Source organism: Melozone crissalis, unplaced genomic scaffold (genome assembly GCF_028551555.1).
Source record: "Melozone crissalis strain CALT ecotype California unplaced genomic scaffold, PUWL_Pcris_2 ptg000107l_1, whole genome shotgun sequence".
Taxonomy (NCBI): Eukaryota; Metazoa; Chordata; class Aves; order Passeriformes; family Passerellidae; genus Melozone; species Melozone crissalis.
In genome coordinates this window covers 2,223,618-2,239,600 of record NW_026535884.1, presented here as the reverse complement: position 1 = coordinate 2,239,600, position 15,983 = coordinate 2,223,618, and the positions used below count along the sequence as shown (strand labels likewise).

At 42.7% G+C, this 15,983-nt stretch overlaps 2 protein-coding genes across 2 annotated transcripts in view; one reads left to right on the top strand and one right to left on the bottom strand.

The window, feature by feature from the left end:
• PARK7 (Parkinsonism associated deglycase) overlaps positions 1-15,983 on the top strand; it is a 58,389-nt gene that overhangs the window by 28,441 nt on the left and 13,965 nt on the right. The gene's annotated exons all lie outside the window — the stretch shown is intronic.
• UTS2 (urotensin 2) lies at positions 2,418-7,397 on the bottom strand. Its single transcript, XM_054292064.1, has 4 exons — positions 6,101-7,397; positions 3,836-3,937; positions 3,354-3,397; positions 2,418-2,697 (listed from the first exon to the last, which is right to left on the bottom strand). The coding sequence occupies exons 1-4, from the start codon at positions 6,201-6,203 to the stop codon at positions 2,581-2,583; spliced, it is 366 nt and encodes a 121-aa protein (XP_054148039.1). The 5' UTR covers positions 6,204-7,397; the 3' UTR covers positions 2,418-2,580.

Sequence of the window (15,983 nt, the reverse complement as noted above, 5' to 3'; positions counted from 1 at the left end):
CTGCTCCTTCTGCCCATGGGCTCAGAATGCTCCTGGCTACACCAGCTGCACTTTCCCATGGAAAGGCAAAACTGCCTTCCAGACCCTGTCTGCAGTTTGGGAATTCTCTGTGCCAGTCCCAGCCCTGTCTGTGCCCTGCAGGAGAGAGGGGGAGCTCTGAGCTGACAGCTGGCAGGAGCTGGATGTCACAGGATGGGGGAGAAGGGGAGTTTGCCCTCCCTGTCCCCATCACATTTTCTGAAAAATCTCTTTGCCCAGGATTTCTCTCCTGGGAAGCTGAGAAGCCTCAGAGAAAAAGGAAAACAATATTATCTCATTTGCTTCTCCTGTGTTTTACTGCTTTGGAATGTGGTTGGACATTGTTTATCCAACATGTGAATTGTTTAAACTTAATAACCAACCACAGCCAGCTGTGTTGAGGCTCTGGAGAGAGCCACCAGTTTTTCATTATTATCTTTTGGCCTTCTGTAAGTATCCTTTCTGTATTCTTTAGTATAGTATTCTTTAATATAATATTGATCATAAAATAATTAATTAGCCTTCTGAGAACATGGAGTCAGATTGATTTCCTCCCTTCAATGGGGGTCCCAGAAAATACCACAGCCATCCCATGTCACACCTGGCCAGGCTCTGCTCTCAGACCTGGGCCTGGGTTTATCTGGCATCTGCCAGGAAAGTCCTTTGGGAAGGAAGCACTTGGGTGCTCCACGGTGTCTCAAACAGTTCTCTTTGAGAGCCACCAGTGGTGTCCAAAGACATTCTGAACTCATTCCAGAGTTTCAGGCTGTGATGAAATTCTCATATATTAGAATTATCTGAATTCACCCTCAGCCCCTGCTGCTATGAGCTGGCCTAGCTGGAATAATAAATTGATTTGGTATTGCTTCTTTAGATGCCATAAATGTTAGCAAGTATTTTGTAGTTTTAAGACCTAAGGTTTCACTATTTATAATCAATTACCTTGTCTTGACCCATCTTCAACACCTGACAGCTCTTCATTTCTTCCTCTCTCAGGTAGATGGCCAGTGAACTTCTTAATACTTGCAATATCTTTTCTGTTATTCTTCACCCTTATTTTATTTATTTAGCTTTATGCTTGCAGTTTTTGAAAATATTTCCCCCCCCAGTCTTTTTAGGCTCTACACTTCTCCCTGTCTATGTCTGTCTTAGCTGGTTATTCATTTAGATAAATTTGAAGTCTTTTCTGAGAAGTTTATAGTAGCAGAAAAGGAGTAATTTCCAGAGAGCCACTGACTTGCTCCACTGTGTAAGAGAAGGATGAATGTTCAGAAGATTTCAAATAGCAGCACAGGGCATCCTGCTGCTCTGACTTTGAGGATATTTTTCTCTGTTACAGCTGGCATCATCTGTCTTACAATTTATGTGAAGTGAGCAAGCTGTTTTAAACCTGTAGGCTTTGTTTAAACAACACAGTCAGAGATTTATGATGTGTGCTCTTGAGATCAGTGTAGCTGTGTATCACTGTTAGGTGTTTATCTCAAGCTTTCTGTGAGCCCTGACTGGAGTGAGGTTTATGCAATGTATGTATTGAGCAGGGGTTCACAGCTCAGACAGCTTGTGGATTTTATCAAAAATGGCATCCCCAGAGACAATTCCTGCCTGTTTAGCTCTATTTCTTGCAGTTACTACCAGAAGGTACCCAGGACTGAGAGTCTGTAAGTACTCTGCATGTGGAAGAGTCAGGCTAGGAGATTTGTGTAGCTTTTTGTCCTCTCATTTATTTATGTTACATGCCAAGATACAGCAACATTATCAGTGAGTGGCACCTTGAGTGTCCAAGCTGGCTTGCCCTGGGAACACAGATTGTTAACTCTGCCCATGGATCAGCTTCCTGCACCTGTGTGTGCAGGAATCTTTCACATGGTGTCTGTCATTCCTGCCTCCCCTGACTGTCCAAATCTGGGGGTAAAATCTTGAATGACAACCACATTTACCTTCCATACTGTGCTTGATAATAATCACACACAATTCTTCAAACCCATGGTATGCACAGGCAGTCTGTCATGAGTAGCTGAAGGCTGGACAGAGGAATAATTTGTGGGTCTTTTTACAAGTGCCTGAGAGAAACAATCATCTCCAGCAGCAGTGGGAGCAGATGCCTGATCTGACATTGCTGATTGGTTTTGTGGTGCCTTGGGGATGGCAGGAGGGGACTGGGCATTGTTAAGCTGCCATCCCTTACCTGCTGAACTTCTTCCTGGCACCCCAATCTACATCAAACGACAAAGGAGAAAGTCCCTTTGCCTCTGAACTTGGACACAGTTGAGCTCTTCTGGGAGTTTTCACAGAACCCCATGGGAATTTTGCTTCCCCTGCCCAAGTTCTCTTTGTGTTGTGTATTTGTCACTTCCTTCCTGTTGTGCTGAGATCTAAAAAAATTACTACATTGCTCACAACATAATTGCAAAACATCAAGAATTTATTCATTTCCAGGTAGCAGAGAGTCTAAAGTTAGGTGCTGCCTTCATGGTTCTTCATTCCCATTTTGAATCAAGCTCATCTATATACATGTTTTCAGCCATCTGTATAAATTATGCAGCCAGTCAGGGAGTTCCCTGTTTACACACAATATTTCCAGAAGCACTCAGAAAGATTCCCACGTTTCTTGTACTGTTTCCTGTCCTTGGTCAGGAGGCGGCCCAGGAAAGCATTTTGAGGGTGGTTCCTGTAGAAATTCTGCAATCAAACAGCACTGGGGAGATTATGGGGGTGGTTCCCAGTGGGAAAGTCCATCCTCCACCCTCCCTGAGCTCCCAGCCCTGTGCTCCCACTGGGGGAAGGAGGGGACTGCCCTGGGAAACCTCTGCTTTGCATGTGCCACTAAAACCCAGCCCTGTTCTCTGCATTGATGTTTAATTCAGCAGGAAGTGAACAGGGATGATGTTCTCCATGTACATAATGGTTCATAACAAAGCTGATCATGCTGTGTAACCTGTGCTGGGGGTGGTGGTGGTGCAAATAATGGTGCCTGGGCTGATGAAGCTGGAAATTGGCCTTTACTTAGAGGGGGGAAAAAAACCCCAAAAACAAAACAAAAAAAAAAAAAAACCCAAACAAAAACACACCAAAAAAACCCACCAAAAACCCCTTAATTCTAAGCCCTCCACTTTTTTTTTTTAAATCTGTATTACTTGCTCTCTTTTTTTTTCCATTTTCCTCCTCTCCCTTGCCTGTCTAGCTGTTAAGTGATTCCAGCTTCAAGAACACTGTGGCATATTACTTTAGTCTATATTGTTTGTGAAGTCTCTTGATCTGAAATGATTTCTTGGTAACAATTCTATGTAGTTTAGTCTTATTTTTCTTGTTTCAGTGGCAGATGGTTATTTACCTACCTCTTTCATATTTTCCCCTGGGTTGTAGTTGCTGGGGGTAAGACCTGTTAAAGAGGAGACACAATGAAATGTTTTAGCATTTCGAAATTATGAATTAGACAAATAATTCTCATGTGCCAGAATGCTACAGATGACAGAGGTCTTGGAATGGAATATTCAAGGGTAACATTATTGCTTCCCAAGCCACTGATTCTGCAATTTCTGCAAGTATTGATGTTTTGTAAGACTGCTATTTTCTTTGCCTGCCAGCTCCTCTTAGGCCAATCCTCTCCTTGCTCTGGTTTTGCTGTCTGGAAGTTTTGCAGCACTCATTTGGAGATTTTGAGGTGATGTTGAGCTGCAGGCATGGCTACTCAGCAGCTTCCCCAAAATCCCACTTAACTCAACGATAGCTGTTACTTACACATAACAGTGTATTTTAGCAAACACCTGGGAGCTGGGGTGTGAACCATGGGCACTCCCATTGCTGTGTGAATGCTCACCTGCTTTGCTGTCCTCACTCAGGGTGCCCAGGAGCTCTGGCAGGATCTGGAGCAGGGAGGAGCTGCCCAACCTCTCCAGGTTTAACCTCGAGTCTTCATCAGCTGCCAAGGCAAGAAACAGGCACAGGGTGAGTCTTTTGCTTTGCATCCCTGTTTCAGTCTGTCCCAGGGGATTTCTCATCAGGTCTGTTAAAGATTTTCATGAAAGCACCAACACACATCCTTATTTAATTCTTCTAATAGGGGATAGTTTGTTTTGTATTCCTTTCCTTCCAAAGCTTTGAGAAAAGAGAAACCTGAGTGATGTTAATCTTAGATTCTCATTTCTCTGGCAGTTTTGTTACAAGAGTTTTTGACAGCAGCAGCCCCTCCTGTCACTTGAGGTACTCTCAACCTCACCCTTCTGGTACACAGCCCAGACTTGGGTGTAATTTTAAACATTTTACTTTAGTTCATTTCTTTATCAATTAATTCCCATGCTGCAGCTTTCCTATGAATAAAGGCAAAACTTCCTGTTCAAGGCCTATTAACCTCAGTTTTGCAATTACTAAATGCAGTAGAAGTTGTGGAAGGAAAGGTAGAAAAACTCACAACTTATTTTGGCAGCTGTGCTTCTTGGTGCATTTCAGCCATCTCTCATTAAATGTGTGTACCAGTACAGATGTTACCAGTTTTTCCAACGCTACAGCTTGCTGGTAGCTGATAGAATTAATTTATCTGTGCATAAAGAATTCAGAATTCTGTGGCTAGCCTGTGCCCCAAGGCAGATTGCCAACAGAATCTCTTAGCAGTGCAATATTCCAGGTAACTTGGGTTTTTGTAATCTGAGCAGTAAATTTCATCTTTGCTAATACATAGCAGCCATCCAAAATTGTGGGCAACCAGAGGGTGTCATTATCAAACATTATTTGAGAAGATTAATATAATTTTGCAATTGTACTTGTAGGTGACCCTTTGGAGTTTCAGTTGCTCTGACCTGCAGGAATGGGTGTGACTGTAGCTCCTCACATGAACATGTAAGAAAACAAACTGAAATAATATCCCAACATTTCATAAACTTGCATAAAGATCAGGAATTTGAAGATCTTGGAAGTGCCTGTTATTGGTTTATTCACTGCATAAAAGGACACTTCCAAAGACAGGGGAGATATCATTATAGGACTCAAAATAAGAGTACAAAAACTTCCCAGTGCTGAGTGGAGACAATCTGCATCTCTGGCCAAGGATTATTCCTTAAATCAGAGCACTGCTAGCAGGTAAATTTGTTTGACATTTAAAAAAGGAAAAACCCAACCCAAAACCAACCCTCTTTAAGAGTGTTCCTCTTCTGTCTTCTCCCTCCCAGAGACTCTTTACATTAGCAGGGAAGATCTGAGCACTGTGACTTGAACCTAATGCAATCATGGCTAGAGCCAGCTATGATGTGACAGATATTACTCAGATATTGAGTCAGGGGTACCTGGAAATGTAAATTACATTGTGGAAGGCTTGAGGAGATGCTGGCTTAGAGAGCCCAAGATTTTCAGAGCAGACTGGGGACTGCTGATACCTCTAAACCAGCAGAGCAGCTGCTCCAAAGCAGGTAAGAACAGCCACTTTTTAATAGTCAGCTTTACACACTAACTTCTGGGTTGCTTTGCCTGTTCTTTCAGAGCTCATTTCAGAAAGTCTTCCAGTACCAGTCAGGTCTGATGAGAATAACCTTCCAGATTCTGCTGTGCATTTTGTCTGAGCCATTTCAAACTTTGAGCATCACTTTCTCAAGCAAAGATTTATTCTTTCCCTGAGCTGGATGGAATCTGAATTAGTGCAAAGAGCATTCTCAATACATACCAGTGTAAGAGAGATTTGCCTGTTCTTGATGTTAGCACTAGATTTCTCCCTTTTTAAACACAAAATTGCTTATTTCAAAGGGTAGAAACAGGAGAGATTGTACAGCAAAGTTTCTTTAAGTTACCCAATGCCTATGAGAGCTCAGACACTGAATGCCAGCTCACATTCAGTGCTGGTATTCAAGGCTCAGATACCTTTTGCTCCTCAGTGCATCCTTTTGTTCCCTGGACCTCAAAGCAGCAGGGGGAACTATTCAGGGCACCCAACCTCCCCATTGTACAAGACCAGCACCCACTGCTGTGTCCCTTGTGCTGCTGCTGTCCTGCTTCTCCTGCAGCTGAGCAGCACAGATCCAGGCCCCTTGGAAAGCACCCTGCTGCTTCCCCTGCTCCAACCCCTGCATGATAACCATTAAAATCAAAATTCTCTTACCTGAGTGTTGATAAGACATCTCACTGGCATTGATGATGGGGAGAGACAAGAGAGGACAGGAGAAGCAGATGATAATGAGACAGCAGAGTATCAGTTTATGCATCCTTGCTGTGTTGGATGTTCTGTTGTGTCTAACCCTGGAACTCAGAACTCCTGGCTAACTGTAGCCTCAGCTCCCAGTTTCTCCCATTATATAGCCACTCATGACCTCATAAACACCATCATGTTCTCTCCCCCCTTCAAAAAAAAAATCCAATGAATTTATTGCCCATTGATTCTAAATGGAAACCACTTTGCATTGATGTAATTTTTCAAGGTAACAGTTCATAGACAATAAATTTACTGTCTTATAGCTTGGTGTACAAAATGGATATTATATCAAACCAAGCACAGTAAAGTTTATAAATCTGGCATTTAAAAAAAAAGTAACTTTCAGTTATAAATCATGAGTTAACAAAGGGTCAGACGTTGGTTGAAATGACCAGGGCAATAGACAGCTGATTTATGAGCCTCAGCAGTCCTGACGCAAAGCATCTGATATGAAATGCACTTTTTTATTTTCCTCTCTCTTTTGTGAGATGGATGAATGTGTTGTGTTGTATTTGTTGTGCCAGAAAAAAAAGTAAAAAAGAGAGGGAGTTAAAAAAGCTGGTTAACTTACAAAGGTAATACTGGGAGAATTCAATTTTTTTATTTGTTTTGCTCCCCCTTGCAGAATTTCACACCTATTTATTTGGGAAGACCTCATCCAATGGTGCCCTAGAGAATTGTCTTGGCAAAGCAAGTGCAGCTTCCATCTGGAGACTTCTTGGTACATATAAACTACTTGGGTTGATGTTAAACACAGGTCCCTCTGTAGACTGGAAGACCATTTTCCATTTCACTTATCTTCTCTTTCAGTTGGAACTAACTACTTAATTCTGAGTGTGTTAGCAAGGTTTTTCCCCTGTTTGCCCATTGCTTTTGCCTAATGCTGCCACAGGAGTTGCCTTATGTCATCTCATCACTTTAGTCCTTGTTTCCCTCCATCTAGCCTATTTTGTTTCCTTTACTTAAAATTTGATTTATCATATCATAGAGCAAGGACTGACTGGACTGGTCCCTTCCCTCCATTCTCTATGCAGTGTCATATCCAACTGTATAGCGCCTTGAAAATAACAAAAAAATGTAAGTATATGGCAATATTCTTTCCTTTTAATGGTGAGAAGATAATGCCTCTTTGCAACAAATTATGGTGTGTTACTTTTCTGCCTCTCTGCTCAGATGCTTTTGTCTTCAGATGCTCTTCAAAATACTATAAAATCCAACTAGTGTTACTAAAGTTGTTCCTAAAGTTGCTGAATTTTGTGATAAGTTAAGTTGCAAAAGGTGTGAACTTCCCTGCTTTTCATCTTTTTCCTTTATTAACACTTCCTGTTGAAGATTAATTTTTATATTTTACATCCTGTGGCTCTTAAGGCTAATTTCAAATTGGCTGCATCAGTCATATAGAACAGAAATATTTCTGCTGCAGGTCTAAATACCTGCATGGAGAGCAGGTCATGTGTGGGCTAAACACAGTGGGTTCTGAAGGAGGTTGAAGTTGGAAATCTGGGAATCTCATACTCCAATTCCCCTGCTCCAAGCAGGGTCAGTCAGAACAGCTGGTCCAGGAGTGTGTCTAGTGAGGTTTGAATAGATCCAAGGATGGAATGGGACAGAATTTCAAAATTAAGCTTGATAATGCCCTTGGCATCCCTGTGTGTGTTCAAATGCTCTCACCGGAGTGCACAGGTGGGTGTTGGAGAGGTGGGGAAGGACCTGCAGAGGTCCTGCCAGCCTAAACTTCCCTGTATGCACAGAGAGGGCTGGTGTTTGACTTGCCTTGACTATTGAGCAAATATCTGTACTACAAATCCTTTTTCTCCACACTTCTCTTTGCTGAACTGAATGTTTATGACAAAAGAATTTCTCTACAGAATTAACCTAATGTGTTTTATTGCCCTTTCCCTGTGCTTCCCTGTGAGAGAGATAAGCAGCAAGAGAGGAATTCTCTCTCCTCATCTGAGTCATGCCGCTCTTGTTCCAAAACTGCAGACAGTAATTAGCTCTGATTTGATGCATGATCTCACCGTTGGTGCTGGATGCTCTGTACAAATGCTTCTCCTTCAGTGAGCTATCAATGACAATGGTATTATCAATATTCACCCTAGGCATCCTCCAAGGAAAGCTAATGAAGCACTCTGACCAGCAGCTGCTGTCCTTTGTCTTTCCTCAAGGAAGATTCAGCACCTCAGAGCCTCCTGGAGTGCGTCATGCTCAGCTTGGGCAGCCTGCCCAGGGATCATTGCCTGTGCTTTGGGCTGGAGGTGTCACTCAGCCACTCTCCTGTGTCACTCAGCCACTCTCCTTTGTCACTTAGGCACTCTCCTTTGTCACTTAGGCACTCTTTGCTCTCCCAAAATGTCAAAGGCATCTCTCTGGGGTGACAGTGCCAACGTCATCATTGTGCCAAGCAAGGAAACAGCTCATCCCAAGCAAAGGTACAGAGCCCTGGATCCATGGGAGAGGGAGCTCAATGGGAATGGCACTTTGAGAACTTGGGAATTGATTTTAAACTCTTCTGCAGAATTTTGTGGGAAAGTGTTCAAAGTTCTTATTTATGCTTATTTAGTTTTGGAAGTGCCTCAGGGCCACAGTCAGTAGATAAATTACAGTAGTAAAATTATTACAGTAGATAAATTACTGAACAAAATAAGTATTACAGATAGATAAAGTTCTGCCCAAGTTCTGTCCAAGTTCCTGAACATATTCCGCACAAATTCCTGCGCAAATTCCAAGCAATAAATATATTTAAATATAACTTTAAATATATAAGTATAATATATTTAAATGTAAGTATATATAAATATAATATATAAATATAACCTATCCTGAAAGATTATCCTTCATTATCAGAAGAAACAATTCCTAGTTTAATATGATGGCTCATGAAGAACAAGTTGTTAGCATAGCCAAGACAACTTTGAAAAAAAAATAAGACTCAATGAAACCAATCACAAACATCCCAAAAGTTATCTACTTCTGTGTAAAATAGCATGGATGAAATGTAATCTATAATGCAACAGTTCTTTCCCCTGTTGCTAAGTGGTTTATGGGAAGCAAGCATGGGTTGTTATTAGTCAAATATTGTGACAGTTGGCAAAACCAGGAATTTGAGGTGTGCTTTACCAGTAGCATTTGCATGAGGGACATCTTCAAAGGATGCAATTTCTAGTGTAAAACTTTGGCTTGAATTTAGTTTACAAGAAGAGAGGTGTGCAGTAGAATGATTTTGTATTGGCACTGTAATTGCAGATGAGCTTGTTATTGTATGGAAGAGAGTCGCCATCTCTTCCTTGAATTTTACTACCAATTTTAACTTAACATGTTGCTTCAGTGAGTTGTACATGTTGGCTCAAAAAACATCTGCACTGTTATTCATTTTTCTTGTAGGTTGTATTGTACAGGTGTTTGGGGTCTTTTGCTTTGCTGTCACTGCAGATATCTGTTCTCATCAACACCTAAAAAGTTTATTTTCACTGAAAGTTTAACATTTTAGCTGATTATTCAGCTACATAAGATGATTATTAGATTAATTTTACACACTGAAATAGCTACCTTGTGAGATCATATATGCAATAAGGTGGTTTTTTTCTGCTACCAAATTACATTGCCCTATTTATACTCTGCCTTTTAATGTGTGCTGAAAATAGCCTGTTTGGAGAATAAGCGAACCAAAGGAAAAAACTAACCACAACCTGCTGTTAACTTTCTTTTTGAAGATGGTTCCTCTGTTCAGTGTGTGTGAGCTGTAATGCATAGGAGTATTTAATCTTCAGAATTCCTTTTCATGTTTCTGAGAGGTCCTGACCTAGGCTCTCTTGTTCTGAGCTGGTTTGAGGTGTGTGGGTGAGTCTGTGCTTGCCTGGACACACACCCCTGTGTGATGGTGGCTCCTTAGGCCTCTCTGAAGATATTTTATTTTACTACAAAATTGGCAAGGTGTAAAAATTCTTGAGCACGGGATCACAGCTGCCAAAACACCGCTGCTCTGTGGCATAATTTCCACCAGTTTGAGGGGAAAAAACCCTCTTGCTCTTTGGCCCACTGTAGTCTGGGTATATTCTCCAAGTGAAGCTTGACAGACTGGTCCCTGCCTGCCCTGTCCTTTCAGCACTGCAGAATTACCAACCTGAACCTTCACGCTGCTTGACGTGAGGGAAAGTAAATCTGGCATGACTGAGGCTTGGAAATGCAACACGTCAATATCTGATGGGAATTGAGTTCTGGAGAACGCAGATGCAAACAGAGGAGCAGAAACAAGGTCTTGAAATAAGGTTTCTTTCACCCAAAAAAAAAAAAAAAAGTAATGGAACTAGCTACGCCATTACAGTTTATTTTTAAAAGTGAAATTATGACAGCAGAGTGCGTAAGGAAAGAGAGGAACACATCTGCAGCAAGGCTGGAACTTTCTCTGTGCCTTTCACCTGCTATCCCAAGGTATCCCAAATAATCTGTTCAACTCTAATAAGAAATTGTGATCTGGATAAAAGCAAAATAAAAACTTCTTTGTTTCATTTTTCTGGTCATTACAGAGATCATCAGAGAAAGGAGCTCAAAGCAGCTGAAAGGCACAGGCTGTTTGTCAGCTCTGTCCATCCTCAGTCCATCAGTCCCAGCTGTAGGGCAAGCAGGAGGCTCAGGCTCATTTCAAGGGAGTGCACACATTTCTGTCACACTGCTGCACTTGGAACCAGTATCATTTTCCCGTTTGGGTTTCTTTGTCACAGAGAACTCTGTGGTGAGACATTTTCAAGGTAAAAGCTTTACAAATATTTCAGTAATGCAGGGTAGTCCAAATCAGCTGTGAGCTAGCCAGCACTCCAACCCTTTTTCCCTGAGCTGGTGGGGACTGTGGGGGCAGAGAAGGGTTGGGAAGGGCAGGGACAGGAGCTGGGAAGGGCCGGGGGATCTCGGGGTCCCCCCGGGCTCTGTGCCCGTCTCAGGGGGCGCTGGACCCGGGAGATGGCGCTGCGGGACCTGCGGGGGCTTGGGCTGGGCTTGGGTTTAGGGAGGGTCCAGGGTCGGTGTGTTTGGCTGGGGATGTGTTTGACTTTGGGGATTGGTGCGTTTGTGTGTGTGGGTTTTGTTTTGGGGAGGTTGGTGTGTGTCTGTGTTTGTTTTGGGAGGGTTGATGTGTGTCTGTTTTTGTGGGGGTCAGTGTGTGTTGGTTGGGTTTGAGGCTGCTGCTGTGTTTGGGTTTGGGGAGATGGGGTGTGTGTGCCTGGCTGGGTTTGGGAGGGTTCAATGTGTGTGTGGTGAGGTTGGGGAGTGAGTGTGGTTGGATTTGGGGGTGTTGGTGTGTTTGTGTGTGTGTTTGGGTTCTGTTTGTGAGGGGTCAGGGTGGGTTTGGGAGTGTTGGCGTATTTGTTTTTGGAGGGTCAGTGGTTTGTGTGTGTGGTTGGGTTTGGGGGTGTTGGGTGTGTTTGTGGGCTTTGGTTTGGAGGAGTATACAGGTTTGGGGGTGTTGGTGTGTTTGTGTTTGGAGCTCAGTGTGTTTGTGTGTGTGTTTGGGGGTCAGTGTGTGTTTGTGTTTGGAGCTCAGTGTGGTTGTATGTGTTTGGATTTGGGGATGTTGGGTGTTGTTGGGTGTGTTTGTGTGGTGGGATTTGGGGGAGTATACAGGTTTGTGGGTGTTGGTGTGTTTGAGGGTCAGTGTGTGTATGTGTTTGGGTTTGGGGATGTTGGTGTGTTTGGGGATGGTGTGTTTGTGTCTGGCTGGATTTTGGGGGGCAGTCAGGGCTGTGTGTGTATTTATGTTGGGGTGTCAGTGTGTGTGTTGGGTTTGTGAGGAGTCAGGCTGTGTTTGGGTTTGGGGGTGTTGGTGTGTTTGGATTTGGGGTGTCAGTGCGTTTGTGTGTGTGGTTGGGTTTGGGGGTGTTGGGTGTTTGTGTTTGGGGGTCAGAGTGTTTGTGTCTTTGGCTGAATTTTGGGGATGGCAGGTGTGTGTGTGTATTTATTTATATTGGGGTGTCAGTGTGTGTGTGTTTGGGTTGGGTTTGTGAGGGGTCAGGGTGTGTTTGGTTGTTTTGGGGATGTCTGTGTCTTTGGCAATAGCACAGCCTTGCTGAGGTTTAATTTAGGTTGTAATATAAAATTATCAAGCTAATCCTGCTTCAGAGATAAGTGTGATTGCTGCATCCTATGACATTTTTAACTCTTGTTCTGTTCTTAAACTTACACCATTCATTATTTTTAAAGTAGAGTATTGAGGGGTTTTCCAAACAAATTATTTCCTGGAGGCTGCTACACAGACATCTATTCAGCTGTGGATTTAAAGGAGTGAATTCCAGCTTAGCCCTTCTGTCTCCTAGGGCTACAAATGCAATTTTTTCAAAAACTAGTACTACTAATGTCAAAAGGGAAGCAGCAATTCACTGCTGATTCTCTTCTTTGTAGTTTGGATGATGGAGTGGGCAGGCCAGGCTGTTGTCTTGTGTTTTCTCTGGCCCAAAGGGAGGAAATGCAGAAACAGTAAAGTAGCAAATTGCAAGAGGCAATAAGGATCACCTTCCAGATTTCCCTGCCTGAAACTACTTCATACTCTGTTAATTGCATGGTGCTCTGACCCATTAGTTTTCTTACTGCAAATCATTTAATTGGAAACTTAGTAATATTTTACTATCTGTTCGTTGTTTTACTGTCTGCCCTGATTCATTTTCTAAAAGAGCTAGAGGATAAGGACTTTAGAACAAAACAGTTTTGTCACAGGTGTCCTTGTGCTTTTTTAAAAAAAATTCTACTAGCTCTTCACATTTGTTGTACTCAGGTTCTTCCTGTTCTTATCACAGAGGCTTAGGATTGCTTATCACTCCAATATCCATAGCTGATATCAGAGGACAAATTTCAGGTAGTTCAGTGTGTGGGCAGGAGCCAGTGACTAATTAAGAGGAATGCTCATAATCATTGGCATTTAGCTGTCATCCACTCAGCGTAGGCAGTAAATGAATGGCACACACAAAGCAGACTTTAATTTCTTTACTTTGTTTTCTGGCTGCATAATCCCTTTAATCCTTTGCTATCAGAGTTTTTTTATTAATTAAATGGAATCTCTGCAGGCTCAGTGATTCACATTTCAGGGCAAATACGTGTATTTAACGGGGGAGGGTTGGCATGGGTTTCACTGGGCAACTTGAGGTTTTAAACAGTTCTTCCAAGGTTGTTTTGTAAATGAATGTGTTTTCTTGGCAGTCAGACCTGTAGGATCTTCACTGTTTAAGAGTATTCCTGTTTAGCAAAGAATTCCTGCTGCAAGTGTTAACAGGTTTCCTTGTGATCACTCACTGATCTTGACTGGGGTAGAAAACTGTCCCTGGGAGTGGGAGTGACCCACAGGAGTAGGAATTAACAAAGGTGAAGGAAGCAGGTGTCAGATCTTTGTCTTTTCATGTGGCAAGTTGAATGTTTCTTGCTGTAATGGGATCAGAATCCTCTTTCCAATTCCCAAGGCATATTTATGATATAAGAGGGTTCTGAAGAGCAGTGAGTCTCTAGTTGGATGCTCTTGTTGGACTCTTTAGTTGGATATTCCTATTCTTTTGATAAAGGTTTTTGTTTAAGTCCAATCCCCTTTGGTTCAGTAGAGGCTGATGCTTGACCTGGCAGCCACCCAGGATCCAGAAAGGTGAAAGGAAACCATTGGTGGTATCACAGCAAACTTCTGCAAATTGATGTTAGAGAGAAATTCCATTTTTTGTTGTAGATCGTACTAAAATTTGTTATTACAGTGAGGTCAGGGACAATATCCAACAGCTGTTATGCTCAGCTGACACTGAACCTGTGGGGTGGAGAAGCTCCTCTTACTGCCTCCCTGGTTTGTTCCCAGCTGAGAGAGGAGCTAAGGTGACACTTGGTTATAAAATGAGACTTTGTGTAGTTTTAGGAATGCAACTTACCTTGACTTTCAAACAGGTGACAAAAAGTCAAGTGGAGTGGTACAAGTGGCCTGTTGGTATTTCCTGTGTGCTGCCTCATTAGAGTGGAACATCTCCCACAAAGGTTTTGGCATCATCTGTGTTGGCATCAGAAAACTCTCAGAGAAGACTGTGCTTCTGTCCGGTGAAGGATCTGATAGAAAGACTGAAAATAAGAAATCATATTCTGATTTTAAAAAAATATCTGAAGCTTACATGTTTTAGAGGAGCCCCTCCAGTCTCAGAGTCTCTACCATCCAGAAGTATTAGGCACAGAACCCCCTGTTTGTACAGGAGGTGAGAAACAGAAACCCTTTTGCTATGAACCTTTTACTTTCCACACAACTCTTGCAAGAAATTACCAAGCCAAGGCATGTGATGAACAGGATTTTAATTACTGGTGCCACTAACTATGCCAGGATATGGTGCTGGTTCTGGAAGCAATAAAAAAGCAGCAGGCTCCTCTGCTTATGCTTATCTTAAAGAGACTTTTTCTCCTTCTTCCATGCCCTCAGAACTCTGCTGACATCACTTGGGCCTCTGTACATGGTCTGGCTAAGAGGGCACTTTCTGACTTCCAAGAAAAACAGATGGAAATTCAAGAAGCTTGCATCTGGCTGTTACCTCATCCTCAGCCACCTGGGCTGCTTGAGAGTCATCAGGGCATTCCCAGTTCCATTTTGCTTGCTATCTAATAAATTAAATGACTGTTAAAAAGGAGACATGCACAGAAAGCAGAGAACACTTAAAACTCAGAGTTACCATAGAATTACAGAATGATTTGGGCTGGAAGGGACCTTAAAGATCATCTGGTTCCCCTCCCCTGCCATGGGCAAGCATCTTACCAATAGATCAGGATGCTCCATGTCCTGTCTAACCTTGAGCAATCCCAGGGATGGGGTAAACCCAGCTTCTCTGGGCAACCTCTCTCAGGGCCTCACCACTCTTCTAAGTAAAGAATTTCCTTCTTAACACCTAATTGAAATTTCTTCTAGTTTAAAACCATTCTCCTTTGTCCTGTCAGTGTACAAAGTTCCCCTCCCTCTTCTTTATAACTTCCTTTTAAGTACTGAAAGGCTTCAGACTCCTGGAGCTCGGAAGGAGCTAAATTCCAAATAAGCCATTCTTCTTTCCTTTACCCCTTCCAGTGAAGGAGAGACAGCAAAGGAGAGATTATGGTTTGAAATAGCAATTTCCTAACACCAGAAAGCAGTGGAATGACACACACAATAACAACAACAGCTGTATTAATAGCAAAAATATACAAAGGAGAAGGTGTTTTACCCACAAAAGGGTTTTCATTATAGAGAACACAAAAAGCATGCTGGCAGATGCTTCCTCTTGATCCTGCCTTTGTCCTGACCTGCTCCATGTAATATTTGGGAAACAAAGGCAATGTGGGGAGGAGAGCTCCCCCAGCCTGAAAACAACAAAAACCAGAGACAAACAACCCCCAGAGCCCCATTGTTCAAATCAGAGCTGTGTAGCCACTTCACTGAGCTTGTTTTTTCTGCAGATGCTTTTGCTGCCACTTCTCCACTCTTGGAGGGGGAAAAATGTCCCTGGTGATGCTGACCTGGTGCCACCTGGCCCTGCTGGCTCAGAGCTGTCCCTCCATCCCCTCAGTGTCAGCCCAGGGACAATGGGAGGGGGAGGCAGCAGAGGAACTGAGGTCACCAGAGCTGGCTGGGGACAGTGCATTGCTGTGACATGGAACTGGATCACCTGCACACATTGGACAACAGATGTGTGTGCCAACAAAGTCTGTTCATCATTAATTCAGGCCTCAGTGCTGTCAAATAACAGAAGTCGCAGGTAAGATTATCCACATAATTCTTTGATTGAAAGGAAGGTTGTTTCTAACATTTTATTCAGAATATACTTTCTTT

Bases quoted from the DNA above. Each gene is read 5' to 3' on its own strand.
- UTS2 (XM_054292064.1), bottom strand. From the start codon at position 6,203: ATGCATAAACTGATACTCTGCTGTCTCATTATCATCTGCTTCTCCTGT. The intron at 3,938-6,100 runs GTAAGAGAATTT...TTGCCTTGGCAG, and splicing joins GATGTCTTATCAACACTCAG to CTGATGAAGACTCGAGGTTA. The intron at 3,398-3,835 runs GTGAGCATTCAC...CCTCTTTAACAG, and splicing joins GAGTGAGGACAGCAAAGCAG to GTCTTACCCCCAGCAACTAC.